Source organism: Schistocerca nitens, chromosome 11 (assembly GCF_023898315.1).
Source record: "Schistocerca nitens isolate TAMUIC-IGC-003100 chromosome 11, iqSchNite1.1, whole genome shotgun sequence".
Classification (NCBI taxonomy): domain Eukaryota; kingdom Metazoa; phylum Arthropoda; class Insecta; order Orthoptera; family Acrididae; genus Schistocerca; species Schistocerca nitens.
In genome coordinates this window covers 59,135,076-59,149,761 of record NC_064624.1, presented here as the reverse complement: position 1 = coordinate 59,149,761, position 14,686 = coordinate 59,135,076, and the positions used below count along the sequence as shown (strand labels likewise).

The 14,686-nt window shown below is 39.1% G+C and overlaps 1 protein-coding gene across 2 annotated transcripts in view; it reads left to right on the top strand.

Annotated features, from left to right (window-relative positions):
- The first annotated feature begins 5,808 nt into the window (after window positions 1-5,808).
- Window positions 5,809-14,686, top strand: part of LOC126213282 (Y-box factor homolog) — a 119,384-nt gene continuing 110,506 nt past the window's right edge. For both annotated transcript variants that reach the window (XM_049940944.1, XM_049940943.1), the window contains exon 1: window positions 5,809-5,967. In XM_049940944.1, coding sequence (XP_049796901.1) covers window positions 5,904-5,967 — 64 coding nt within the window. In that variant the 5' untranslated portion in view covers window positions 5,809-5,903. The remainder of the gene's footprint in view (window positions 5,968-14,686) is intronic.

Below are 14,686 nucleotides of genomic sequence, written 5' to 3'. Positions count from 1 at the left end.
GTTTCCCCTGTTGTAGTCAATCATTGCCTAATGCTCCCTCTGAAACTCTCAATTTCTTTCAAGCTATCCAGGTTCCATCTTCATAATTTCCTACCTGTTTGCAGTTCCTTAGTTTTAATGTACAGTTCATAACCAATAAATTGTGGTCAGAGTATACATCTGACCCCGGAAATGTCTTACAAATTTAAATTTACAATTCACAATCTGAAATCTCTGCCTTACCATTACATAATCAGTCTGAAACAATCCAGTGTCTCTAGGTCTCTTCCAAGTACACAACCTTCTGTCATGATTCTTAAACCGAGTATTAGCTATGATTAAATTATACTCTGTGGGGAATTCTATAAGGCAGCTTCCTCTTTCATTCCCTTCCCCCACTCCATATATACCTACCATTTTTCCTTTTCTTATTATCAGATTTCAGTCCCCCATTACAATTAAAATTTAATTTCCCTTAACTATCTAAATAATTTCTTTTATATCATTATACATTTATTCAATCTGTGGAGATAGTTGACACACAGACTTGTACTATTGTGGTGGGTGTTTGCTTTGTGTCTATCTTGACTACAATAATGCATTCACTATGCTGTTCATAAAAGCATTGTAACATTCCTACTTTCTTATACGTTATTGAACCTACTCCTGCATTACCCCTATTTAATTTTGTATTTACAACACTTTATTCACCTGACCTGGAGTCCTGTTCCTCTTGCCATTGGACATCACTAATTACCACTATATCTCATTTCAACCTATGTATTTTCCTTTTTAAATATTCTAACCTACGAGCGTGGTTAAGGTATCTGACATTCCACACTCCAATCTGCGGAACGCCAGTTTCGTTTCTCCTGATGACGACATACTCCTGTGTAGTCCCCACCTGGAGATCCAAATGGGGGACTATTTTACCTCCAGAATATTTTATGAAAGAGGACACCATCATCATTTAAAGGTATAGTAAAGCTGCATGTCCTCGGAAAAATTACGGCTGTAATTTCCCCTCGCTTTCAGCCGTTCGCAGTACCAGCACAGCGAGGCCATTTTGGTTAGTGTTACAAGCCAGATCAGTCAATCATTCAAACTGTTGCCCCTGCAACTACTGAAAAGGCTGCTGCCCCTCTTCAGGGACCACACATCTGTCTGGCCTCTCAACAGATACCCCTCTGTTGTGGCTGCACCTGTGGTAGGGCTATCTGTATTGCTGAGGTGTGCAAACCACTCCCCGGGCAGCAAAGTCCGTGGTGCATGGATGGTGGACATTAGTGTCACGGATTTGTAATTCAGCAGATTACTCCTATTTCCGTTATTGGGTACTGGTGTTACTTGTGCAAGTTTCCAGTTTTTTTTCGGATCTTTTAATGAGTGAGCAGTTATATACGATTGCTAAGTATGGAGCTATTATATCAGAATACTTTGAAAGGAACCTGACTGGTCTACAGTTTGGACCAGAGGACTTGCCATTAAGTGACTTAAGCTGCTTTGCTACACTGAGGTTATCTAGCTTAAGTTACGTGTGTTGGCAGCTGTTCTCGATTCAGATTTTGGAATATTTATTTCATCTATTTTGGTAACTGAATTTCAGAAAACCATGTTTCATAACGCTGCTTTAGTGGCACTATTACCAGTGACATCACGAATGTTACAGCAAAGTGAAGGTATCGATTGCATCTTGCCGTCGGTGTACTTTACCTACGACCCGAATCTCTGTGACTTTTCTGACAAATTTCGAGACAAGTTTTCATTGTGGAATTTCGTGCTAAATTTTGAGCTTCTCTAAAACCAATCTTGGTGGTTCTGCATACTTTTAAATTTGGCATGCTGTATTCATTGCTTCTGTAACAGTGTTGTGACAAAAGGCAGTGCAATATGTTTAACATGGAGCTCAACTCATTGAAACAATGACTGTACGATTTAGTAGACAATTGCCATTATTCCGTAGACAAATTTACTGAAGGCAATTTGGGAAAAAAAAAAGTTATCACACATTTATATGTACATTTCAAAATGATATTGCATTTGCTGTAGTACAATAAACTTTGTGACTTTTCAGTATAAACAAAAAAGTGGTTTATTGTATTATTAACTTGCTCCTGTACAACAAGTTATAGCCACAAATGGTACTGCAAGTAATACTATTAAACTAATGACAAACTTTTCATTCTTTTGTATTTCAAGATGACTCCACACAGAGTAATTCAGGGGATTGGTGGACAAGATGCATACCTGCTCTGCCTATCCATCTTGGACAAAATTGGGACATTACATGTCATCTTGTATCAGCAGCAAAACGTGCCGGTGCCCTGTCACAAAATGCTACAAGGTTTCTCACGAACTTATAGTGGCCCATCCACAGCTCTCCTCATAAATCGTCGGCAACGCAGTGCCACAAGGTGTGTTAACACTATATGGAATACAGATATGAATTGCTAACAATACTAATGCGAGAAAAGCACAGGGACAAATTCTTCATAAATCTCTGCAAATAGTTCAGAAAGATACTGCACTTCTCTCACTACTAATTTAATTACTGGCACACAGCATAAATCACTTCCCCAGGGACTGCTGGCACTCGTAGAAAGAAGCTTACGGGCACTCCACACTGGCAGTTGTACAGTTGGCTGCACTGAGTGGAGTCATAGTATATCTTGCCAGGTGGGCATCAATATGTTTGATGGAACAGGACTGATTATGTTTAAAAGTAGAACAGTAATCTGCTGTAATGCATTGCTCGACTTACATCGTGCCTTCTTTCAACTACAGGTTGTAGGTTTTATTCGAGGGATCTACGATAGATTATAGTTAGAAGAGGGGTAACTCTGCTGCAAATTCAATATAGAATCTGATAGGAGTGCCTTATAATATATGAGGGTTGGAACTTAAATAGTGGCAACTATTTATTCACAACCGATACAAAAGATTTACATGTTTGCACCTGGTACTGTCCTTCAAAGTAGTCACCAGCGTTGTGTAGAAACCGTTTCCAGTGATGTGGAAGGCGTAGTATACCGTTAGCAGAGCTTGTTCTGTTGGTGGTGCAAATGGAGCGGTCTACTGCCTGTCGAATCTCTGGAACAGTTCTGAAGTAAACGCCACAAATCCAAAACTGAAATGCCGATCCAACGAATGGAGTCACTATGGGTCACTGCGAAGGTCGGAAGTGCGTCAGAGTCCCAGTATGGTGAAAGTTACGGTGATTCTCGTGTACAACTGTGATGGTGTTATCCTAAAACAATATGTTCCTCCACGGCAGACCACCAATGCACAGTATTACTGTTCATTTTTGGAGCATCACCTGTGATCAGCTTTGCAGAAGAAGCGGCAACACTTTCTGTGCAACCCATCCATCATTTTGCACGACAATGCGCGGGCGCATACAGCGCAAGCTGTGGCTGCTTTGTTTGGTCGATGGGACTGGGAAGTACTGCACCGTCCACCATACTCCCCGGACTTATGTCCCTGTGACTTTGATTTTATTCCGAAGGTGAAGGAACCACTTCGTGGCATTCCCTTCAGAACTGTTCCAGAGATTCGACAGGCAGTAAACTACCCCATTCGCACCACCAACAGAACAGGCTCTGCTAACGGTATACTACACCTTCCACATTGCTGGCAACAGGTTCTACACAACGCTGGTGAATACTTTGAAGGACAGTAACAGGTGCAACCATGTAATTCTTTTGTATTGGTAGTGAATAAATAGTTGCCACTATTTAAATTCCAATCTTCGTATAATAATTTATTACATCAAGATCACCTTGTAACTACTATTTCACATACTCAGTTTAGGCAGTTTATTACCATTTACATACGTGGTTATTTCAGTAAAAATTCACCATTATGTATAAAAATTGAAGTTGTGCACCTTTCACTATGTGACACCATGATGTTCAGAATGCATAACTTGAATTATTATACATCATGATGAAGCTGTTAATGGATTAATCACGTCTGGAGATGGCAAACACTATCAAAACTAGTGCTGTGAAATAGTAGTTAAAAGGAAATCTTGATGATTGGGGGGAGGGGACCAAACAGTTAGGTCATCGGTCCTATCAGATTAGGGAAGGAAGTTGGCCATGCCCTTTCAAAGGAACCGTCCTGGCATTTGCCTGAAGAGATTGAGGGAAATCAGGGAAAACCTAAATCACGATGGCTGGACGCGGATTTGAACCACCGTTCTCCCAAATGCGAGTCCAGTGTGCTAACGAATGCACCACCTCGCTCGAATTTTTGATGTCATAAATTATTATATAAACATTTATAAGGTTGCATATTTCTTTTGATAATATGTTAGATTTTAAAAGTGCCTGATCATAATCTAGAGGAATTCTGTGACCTGTCCACGGTTATGCAATGCATTCTGTCTTTGCTCAAGTGCCAAAGACAACAAGAAAGTAAACTATGACAAATTACAGCTGTTCCACAAGCCAAGAGATTACTTGTATGTTGCTAGGTTGACAGAGAAAATATATCTACCGTAAGGTTCTACTATCCTTTTAACTAATTTTAATTACCTTACTCAAGAGTAGCTGTTCACACCGTTTCTACAGTCAGCTTTTCATGGTGAGTACTGACTTAATATTGCCTCTCTTCTAGCTGAAACCAGTCACTTCTGAAATTAGTTTCTTTTCTTGCATCCGTCAAACATAACATGACATGCCATACTGCTTGATTCATTCCCATCTTCGGTTATAGCATCAAAATACTGCAGTACATATTCAATATACTGGTGGTACACTCCTTATGTTATACTAATCAACAGTGACACAAGAACAGACATGGAACCTTTTATGAGACAAAGTTATAATTCAATTTGAGCGAGCACAATGACAACCTTGCACCATCTGATGACACACAGGCTGTGTTGAGGCAATAGTCATGAATCACAGCGTGTGGTGCAGGATATTGCACGTATCTATCTGCCAGGTGTTGTCAAAATCTACTGAGGTGGAAAGAGTATTCATCTTCATATTGAATTCAAATTCCATGAAGAGATACGGTTGTCTGTAGTTATGTGTAGCTTAATAAAACACCACATATTACATTATCAGTTCACTGAATTGCTCACGAAACATTTGGACATTGCTTCTACAGTGTCATTATCGTTAGAAGACTTACTTCACTGGTCAATCCCCCACACACATAGTATCGCACTCTCCTGTTTATCACAACTTTTTGCAGCAAAGCTCATGTAAAGATGAGTTTTTATATTTTGCGTCTTTCTTAGAAGGCCTTTGTTGGCAACTAGACGTTACCTTGCTGTATTAAAAATCAGACTGAATACCCTAACATGAAACTGTTTCCAAATAATAATGTTGGCTGAAACTGTTACGAAAATTTGTGTCAATATGATTGACAGTGATGTATTCTGGGCTATTAACTAGAACCAATAACAGGTAGGGTATAAAATTATTATGCCGATAAAAATCACGGTTACGGTGGGTATATTTATCATGATGCATCGTCAACTTTTAGTTTGATTCTTTACGCTCGCCACCAGCCACGAAATGGCATATACCTTGTATCAAAGAGTATTGAAGTCGCAAAGCTACTGCATTCTTTAAGTTCGTTCTCATTCTGCTAGTTGTTTTAGATTCTACTGCAACCTACGTTTTTGGAAATTATTGTTCAGCAGTGTCCTGCATACATCATATTTCAATCGATTTCATGGAACATGTTTGGAAATTACGTCTTCTTGTAGTCATCTGTGACGCGTAAATATCGGCCAATCACAAAGCTAAGTGTTGCGTCATCACGAAGCGACCAATGGGAGTGTTCGGGAGTTCCTATGTATGTGAATGTCCACGCGCCATGTTGAGAAGGAAATTAACAAAGCTGCAAGGAGGAAGGAGAACATCGGTTCGGCGTGTTTTAACACCTTTACCACCACCCGGAACGTCATGGCTGACCCGGAGAAGCAGCCCGAACAACCGAAGGCTGTAGTACAACAAAAGCACGTACTAGGTAAGTATTGAGACGATAATAATTTAATTTTAGGAAAATGTGTATGAACTGCTTACATCGCTACAGATCGGATGAGCGCGCCTCCATTTTAAAGTGCTCTCAACACGTGCTTCTCTTCGAAGATAATTTTATGAAATTATATGATAGTACTGGAGAATAACGTTCGTGTGATCGGATTATTTTTTAATAGTAGGCTTCCAAAGAAACAGGTAAATAGTTGCTGTATTTCACGCTGTTCAAATATCGACTATTCTAACGAACGTTTTGGAATTATGACATCCTATTTCATCAGAACACAGGCAGGAGGCAGTTATTTCTTTAGTTTCAGTATAATTTCGATATGTGCTTAGTAATGAGTGGACAGCTGACGAACGATTTTGATGCTAAAATTGTAGTACGCGTTTCCGCCTTGAGCTGAAGGAAAAATTTTGTGAATGAAACGTGATTATTTACTGACACTTCACTATTAACAACCCCGAAAAGCCCCGTTGCACCACGTGTCTAAGATCTGTAATACTTTTTTGTTGCCATACCTAGATTTACAAACTATCGCAGTGGGATATCTTCATGTTGAACTTCTTGTGTCTGTCTCAAATTGACACAGTTGCCTAGGTGTATTTAGTTTATCATACCCCGGCAACAACAGAAAAAAAAAGAAAAATATAGAACTGCCAACTTTGAGAATAAATTACAAAACTTGCATTGAAATAGCTTAAGTTTCCCGTAAATCTCAAGCATTAAATTCTATTATTTTTCGTGCACGTTGAGGCGCTTTACAAGTATTGTGACAAAACTAAAAATTGCCTTTTTCCGCAGTTAATGGTTTGAAAGTCCATTATTTAGACTCTCGTTGCAACGTTTCAATTTTCACTGTAAATTGCATCTTTTATTCGTATTCTTAGAAGAAATTAATTCATGTTACGGTTATTGTAGAATTAACAGCTGTTAGGAGTGTTTTCGCCGAATTTGAAATTATATTGTTTACCTGTCTGTGCGAAGCAGACATGTAAACCTCATATCTGTTGAGGGAAGCAGGGTAGTTAAACGCAATCATTTTGTGTTGTGTTCCACATTATTGGGTACTGCAGTTAATTCACATCAAACATTTTACGCTGTGTATTCATACTTTTATAAGTCCTGTAATTCTAATCGGTGGTTTTGAGGCGCTACAGGAATGTTAATTGGCCTTCATTAATCTTGCGAAAAAATGATAAATCTTAGTGACAAACTCTGTTTAAACTTCAAATTCTGTTAACTTTTAACGGCATTTAGCTCTGGGCAAAGTAACTTTGTTTTATTGTGCCTCTGAAAACTGCTTCTGTAATAAAAATTAATGACAGTGCAAATCTTAACTTTTACTGCATCTACTACAAGAATTGATAGAATGGCCATGTGAAGCAAATGCACTTAAAATTGCAATGAGCAGACAGTTCAGGCTGAAAAACTCATTCTAAATTTAGATACAGCATGTCTGGTCTGGCTTCCTGCCAATAGCTTATTTCGTCTCAGAGCTTATGGAGGCTCAACATTGGTGGAACATTGCTGTTCGTATTTAACAATCTGTGCAGAATATCCCCCTGTGTCTAATGATTGTTTCTGTGCTTAGGTGTACACTACTTTCCCAAATCAGATTTAGTGGGCTCATTTTAAACTGATAACAACCATTAATTTTTCTTGCTTTAAGCTCTTTTTGTATTAAAGCAAAGATATTTTGCATAGCATTTCCAATTTTTTGCTCTTAGTACTTTGGCCTAATACCTGTTGGAAATACGTTTTGTGGAATATGAAGAAGCAGCCCTTGATGTCTGTCAATTAAGAGATGTGTGATTGGTTGTGGGATCAAGCAGATGGTTAAAAGAAAAGTTTGCTTCGTAAATTAGATGGAGTTAAAGGTTGAATGTGGCAAGTTGCAAAAAGTTGACATAATTTTTCTCCCAATTCATGTACTAGCATTCTTAAGTCATAAAAATTATAATAGATGATCAAAAGCAGTCATTTGTGAAATTTTTCTTCCAGGCAAATTCTGGCAATCGGCGTATGCACTTTGTGATAGGAACTGATGTTTTCTTTCCGCATCTGACAGTTTGTTGAGGTTTAACTACATAACATAGTTACTAGATGACATGACACCCGCTCCCCGGATCTTTGATGTAGACTGTTCGTGTGACATTGAAACAAACATCTCTATCAGCTGACAAGTAGAGACTTTTGCTGGCAGCCTGATGACATTTTCTCTTCATAATATTTTTAGACGATTTTTACAGATATTGTCACCAGAGTTGAAGTAATGTTACAGAACTACTGAGCAGATGCAAATGATCTGTGTATTCTAGTATAAATGTTACGCTTTAAATGATAGTTTATTCGAGAAGGATTTTGATACTTTAATCATCTTTTAATCAAACAGCGTGCTTATGGAATATCATTGCAGTAGGGCGACTGGATTTGTGATTTCCTGTAATGTAAATTTCTAGTAATTAATGGAAAGTAAAAAAGTTGCATCTGGTTTTCTGCAAGTGCTGCAGACTGTTTGAAGTTCTTAATCTATATAAACAGTAAACAGCCTTGTTAGATTGTAAGCAAATATTGTTTACCGTCTAGTCATCAGAAGACAGACTAAATTACAAAGTGATACAGACAAAATTACAGGGTGAAAAGTGGCAGTAGACTCTAAATAATAAAACATGTTGTCATTCACATGAGTACTAAGAGGGATCCCCATTGAATTTGTTACATGGTAAATCCACATAAATCTGAAGTCTGTCAATTCTAAATATGTAAGGATCACAATTGTGGATAACTATAAATGTTGTGGGGAAGGGCAACCAAAGGCTGCGTTTCATTGGCAGAACAAATCGAAGATGCAACAAGACTAATAAATAGATTGCCTGCACTATGGTTGTAAATTCTCCTTTGGGTATTGCTTTGCAGTATGGGATCCTTATCAACAAGCATACCATGCTGACTGACTCTTATCGATACAAGATTTGAAGGTCAGTTTTCTAAAGTTGTAAGAGACAATTTTCTGTGAAACTCAAAGCCTCATTTGAAAATTAAATTTCAGTGCAGTTAATACAAAATATTTAGAGGTTAGTGTAATAAGAGTTGCTAAATGTATAGTGTATGGATCTAGCAATCGTGACGTCACTGGTAAGCTTCTAGCTAGTATTTTTATTTTCATTTACATTAGATTTTATCAAATAACAATGTTAATTTTAAAACTATGGGGCACTAGTATTGTATCTCATGAAAAGGAAGAGAATGTAAAGTAATAAGATACTGTGAGGGAAGGGAGCATAATTCAGTAAGTGGAGTGGAAGTCGAAAATGTTCGGTGCCAGTTTCACACAAAGCTTTTTCAGTGCTATCGTGTTCTCAGCTGTGTTGCATGTTCCTAGACTAGGTCCAGGTGGCAGTCGTGGGGAAAGCATTTCTAACATGTGTTAAATGACTCGTGGACTTTGTGCCAAGCAGTGCTTCCCTCTGGACATGCAGTATTTAAAGGATATGAAAATAGTTTTCTTTACTACTGTTCTACATGAAAGGTCGCTACTGCATTTCTGTACTTGTATTATCACAAATGAAACTCAGTATTCATTGTGTGTGAAAAGTTTCCTGTTGGAGCTTAGAACCAGCTTGCTGGTATGGCACTTCGAATGTTTTTAATAAATTATGTGTTTTCTAAATTCTCATTTTTTTCTGTGCTTTGTTGAGCAGTAAAATTCTATTTTATCAGTTTACCTTTATTTATACAAATCAGTTGTGTGCAGATACTTTTCATTCTCACAAATGTCAGATCTGGCATGTACATTTTCAATTTCTACTCCTTAACAGGGTATGAATTAAGAAAGATTGTATATGTGGAAGAGACTTGGGGATGGTGCAAGGTTTGATTATTTAAAGGTAAGACAAAGGTTTAGAAACTGTTTTAAATTCAAAAACATTTCCAGGGGCAAATGCGAACTCTGACTTTAATACTTAGGAGGCAGAAGTGTGCTAATGCTGTCTCCTAATACTTCATGAGATTTTCTCGGGTAGTTAACGCCTTTTGTCCATCAGCATTTCCTTGATTCTCCTGCAGGACAAAGAAATTAACACAATATGTCCTCGACCTAATTTAGTGTCCGTGCTGTAGTTCTCATTGCTACACCGAAGGGACAGAGCTGTGAGTTAGTCAGGAAGAATTGTGTGTGACTGATTCTGAGGCAAAGAATAAAGTTTATTGCAAAAATCAAGAGTATAAGTTGTATTCGTCTACTTGCTCTGTTCCCATTCCCCTGCATGAAAAAAGCAAGGTAAAGAAATTAGAACAAACATAACCTGACATAGTTCCAACTGGTATATAATACAATGTTAAATAGCATGCATGCACCCAGAAATATGTAGTTAACTTGAATTACATTGAAGCGCCACATCACGTGTGCACTAGCTGTCAAATACAAATACCGGGCGAGGTGCAGTTCTCGGCCAGTCAGAACAGAGCATTTACGATAGGTTCCCGGAGGTGCCTTATAGCGGTTTGTGAATTTGCCCATTTTATGAAATTAGTTGTAGAGGATGTGGAGGAAACAATAAATTTAATATGTTGGTACTGTTGCAGTGACAACGTTGTTAGAGATTGGCGAAGTAAAATATTACGACTGGAACAGGAGATTGTGTTAAGGTGAAAACAAGTACTACTGTATACATTACTTTTGCAAAGAGCCTGATTGTTGCATACGATCTTCTTCCAAAGTTTGCGTTTTGTGCACCTCATCACCTTGCAGGATTCAGAGATGGGGGCAACGCTGAAAACGTCTCCAGGTCCGCCGTACATTTTCTGCACGTACGTTTACTGTCGCAATTGTCGTGTGCTTAATGTCGAAGGATTGCACTTCCCGAGTGTGTGCAATTTAAAATACGCGGCAGCGAGATTACACCATACAACGTTCTTCTCCATTGTCGGGAATGATTCAAAATATATTCTCAGCACTCCTAGAAATTTTCAAACCTGATATGGTGCACAAGCAGTTTTTACCAGTAACACTACTTGCGTTCATTGAACACGCTCTAAAACGTAGTTAAACAGAAGGCAAAGTTTACTCAATATTAACCACTGTTCTTCTGAATTTCACACCGATGCGCGACGCGATGCACATACTTATTAATAGTTTTATCAGAGTTTTTTCATGCGAAAACACCGCGTCGTCATGTCAACAATCAGCATTCTTCTGGTCATCCTAGCACTCGATTGTTCAGTTTAGATAGTCGAAAAAGGCTCTCATAGCAAAAATGTGTACAAATACGTGGAATTATTAAGTAAAATATTGCTTCTGCCGTTTTTTTCTCAAAGCCTGTGATAAACTTAGGAAACGTTAATATCCAAAGTATTGGCCATTTCACCTTTCGGGCAGCATACGAATCCCGCGGCATAAGAACTGGGCGTCTTTTGAGGATAGCCACAAATCGATCAAGTTTCGCACTTGTTAATATGACCGGAAGTGCTGGTCAGCCAGGCCGTGTGTCATTGATCGAAAATCGGGAATGAGGCGGGTGGTGTATGTTCTGAAGAGGTTTTCGAACGTGTGGTCACGTATACTGCAAAATCATGTCTGTCGCCGTAGTTTCTTTCGGTGCTTAGTTCACTCATTCGATAACTATCTGTGATTGTCTCCGTCGGTTTCAGCAGCTTTGAAAACATTAGTTAGCCACCATGCTACTCTGACGTAAAAATTACCATTCTTAACAATTTGTCCATTTTATTTGGACTGTTGAGCTGCGTGGCCGTGGATAATGATATTTCATGTAAAAATACAGCAACCAGCCACGTTTTAATGAGTTTTTATTTATGCCAATATGCATTTCGGGTTTGCACCCATCTTCAGCTGGCAAATTACATGGATCTTCCGTTACTACAGTAGTACAATCTCGATAGCAGTTTGGATGCTGCAGCAGGCCTGTGCAAAAGCAACGATTCCAATCATTTACTTCAATTTCGCGAGTTTAAAGTTATGCACTATCAGTGTTCATTTTACTTACATACTCCTCTCCTTGTTTTTTCTTGGCTTTTCCTCTTTTTTGCAACAACACAAACACTTATCATCACGCATTTTACACAGGCGCACTGCGTTATCCGCCATGTTGTCGACTGACAGTTTTTGTTCACATACAAACGGTTTATCTATGGACAGTTATATTTTACGAAAGTTTTGAGGTTCTTAGATGAGCTACTGTTTTCTAAACATTGACTTGGGTGATAGAAGTATTCTGAGTACGATGTATACTTTTTTTTTTTTGCAGTATTGAAGATAATAAACTAACATAACACATTTATACAAAGCAGTAATTCATACATTTACAATATAACAAAGATAGAATTAAGATTTTTATGTTTTATATTATTACATGCATTTGTTGGGTTTATATTAGATTGTGCTGCAGCATCCAAACTGCTGTCGAGATTGTACTACTGTAGTATCTGAAGATCCATGTAATTTGCCAGCTGACGATGGGTGCAAACCCGAAATGCATATTGGCATAAATAAAAACGCATTAAAAAGTGGCTGGTTGCTGTATTTTTACATGAAATATCATTACCATTCTTGATGCGTTGAAACCATTCTGCGAACGTTCAGCTGATAGTTAATTGTCTTTACACAGGTCTTCCCCAGCATCTGAGTCTCATCCGCAGCCTTCTTTGGCTGGATCTGTTCTTTTAAGTTGACATCAGTCTAGAAAACTTGGATGCAATGACAGAGCCTCTAATATTTTGATGACGTTATGTTTACAAATGCCGAAGTATGATACACGACCTGCTACATGCACTACAACTTGCCGCTACCACCACGTTTTCTAAAACGGCAGAAGGGTAATTGTAGAGCCAATATTTACGTTGTAATACATTCTCTTACTGATATTCACTGCAAAATATAATGAACAAAACAAAGTAACCCAATATGTGTTGGCTCCCTTCAGCTATCCGTTTCAAAATGGCACCATTCGCGTGCTCGCTTTCTTGTACATAAAGTATCACCTTTTTGTCCTTGGTACGGGATCCATACTTCAACTTACAAGGAGACGGCACGACCGTGGGGTCGGGGATTTGTCCGCAATTTTGTGTGGTGAAAGAGGACCCCTAACACCTCACGTGGTTAAAATATTAGGACGCACTACTCGGAAAATCCCGAGAAAAATCGATCCAAAGTTTCTTAGGTACCTTATGAGCATAAAATGTTAGTCCATTGTCGTGCTGCCGTCTGCCCTACATGGTTAGCCCTCGTACCCTTACGCCAGAGGTCCATGGTTCGATTCCTCCTCTGGCACTTCTGTTGCTTGCAGAATTGCAGCGCATTGTTACAGCAGAATCGTGAAATTAATTCCAGGGAAATTGTATAAAAATTCATTCTATAATTCACCATCAATTATCGTCACCAATATTCCGAGACGTGATTTAATATGCCTGGTTTGCCTCAAAATTGTCAAACTCTAAATATTTTCGTAAATGTTAATGGGGCATGTTTTTGAACAGATTTGTTGCAAGCGCCCTGTGATTGTAAAAAAAAACCGCTTTTGTATGTGACGCAAGATGTCGCAAAAATTGTTTTGTTTTTACGATAATTACCACTGCGGTTCTTGTTTATAATTATTATATATATAAATTGAATGTTTCCCAATCGACTTTGTTATTCTGATTACAGGCATGTTTCTCTTCATATACTTTACAATGAGAAATGGAAAACCACCGCCATGAATTGAATTGTGTTGTTGGACAAAAAGAAAATAATTTTTATTCAATAATGTAACTAATTTGTTAAAGATAATTAGGTTTGGGAAACTTTCTGAATAATTGGTGAAATTGTTGTGTCTAGACCATACAGCCCAGACACAATGCTGTAGCCGATAGGGCACGCAAGGCTAACGCAGACTGGCGTGAAGTCTGGAACATGAGACTTATAAATGCACTAAAGAAAAATACGTAGCCTTTTTAATACTTAACTTTATTCTCTTGTTGGAATACATCTCTCCTGCATACTCGTAAGCTATTGGCACTGATACAAATGGCGCCTTGCTAGGTGGTCGCCAGTTAACTTAGCAGAGGGCTATTCTGCTGTCTATCTCTCGGCAAATGAGAGCAAGGCTTAGCACGTCCAATCGCTAGCTATGTTGTCCGTACAACTGGGGACGAGGTCTCCTCAGTCTCTCGAGACCTGCCTTGTGGTGGCGCTAGGTTTGCGATCCCACAGTGGCGACACGCGGGTCCGACATGTACTACAGGACCGCGGCCGATTTAAGTTACCACCTAGCAAGTGTGGTGTCTAGCGGTGACACCACAGAAATAACCAAAGAAAATGAAACAGAAAGAAAAAGTGCCAGAGGAGGAATCGAACACGAGACCTCAGGAGGAATCGAACACGAGACCTCAGGAGGAATCGAACACGAGACCTCAGGAGGAATCGAACACGAGACCTCAGGAGGAATCGAACACGAGACCTCAGGAGGAATCGAACACGAGACCTCAGGAGGAATCGAACACGAGACCTCAGGAGGAATCGAACACGAGACCTCAGGAGGAATCGAACACGAGACCTCAGGAGGAATCGAACACGAGACCTCAGGAGGAATCGAACACGAGACCTCAGGAGGAATCGAACACGAGACCTCAGGAGGAATCGAACACGAGACCTCAGGAGGAATCGAACACGAGACCTCAGGAGGAATCGAACACGAGACCTCAGGAGGAA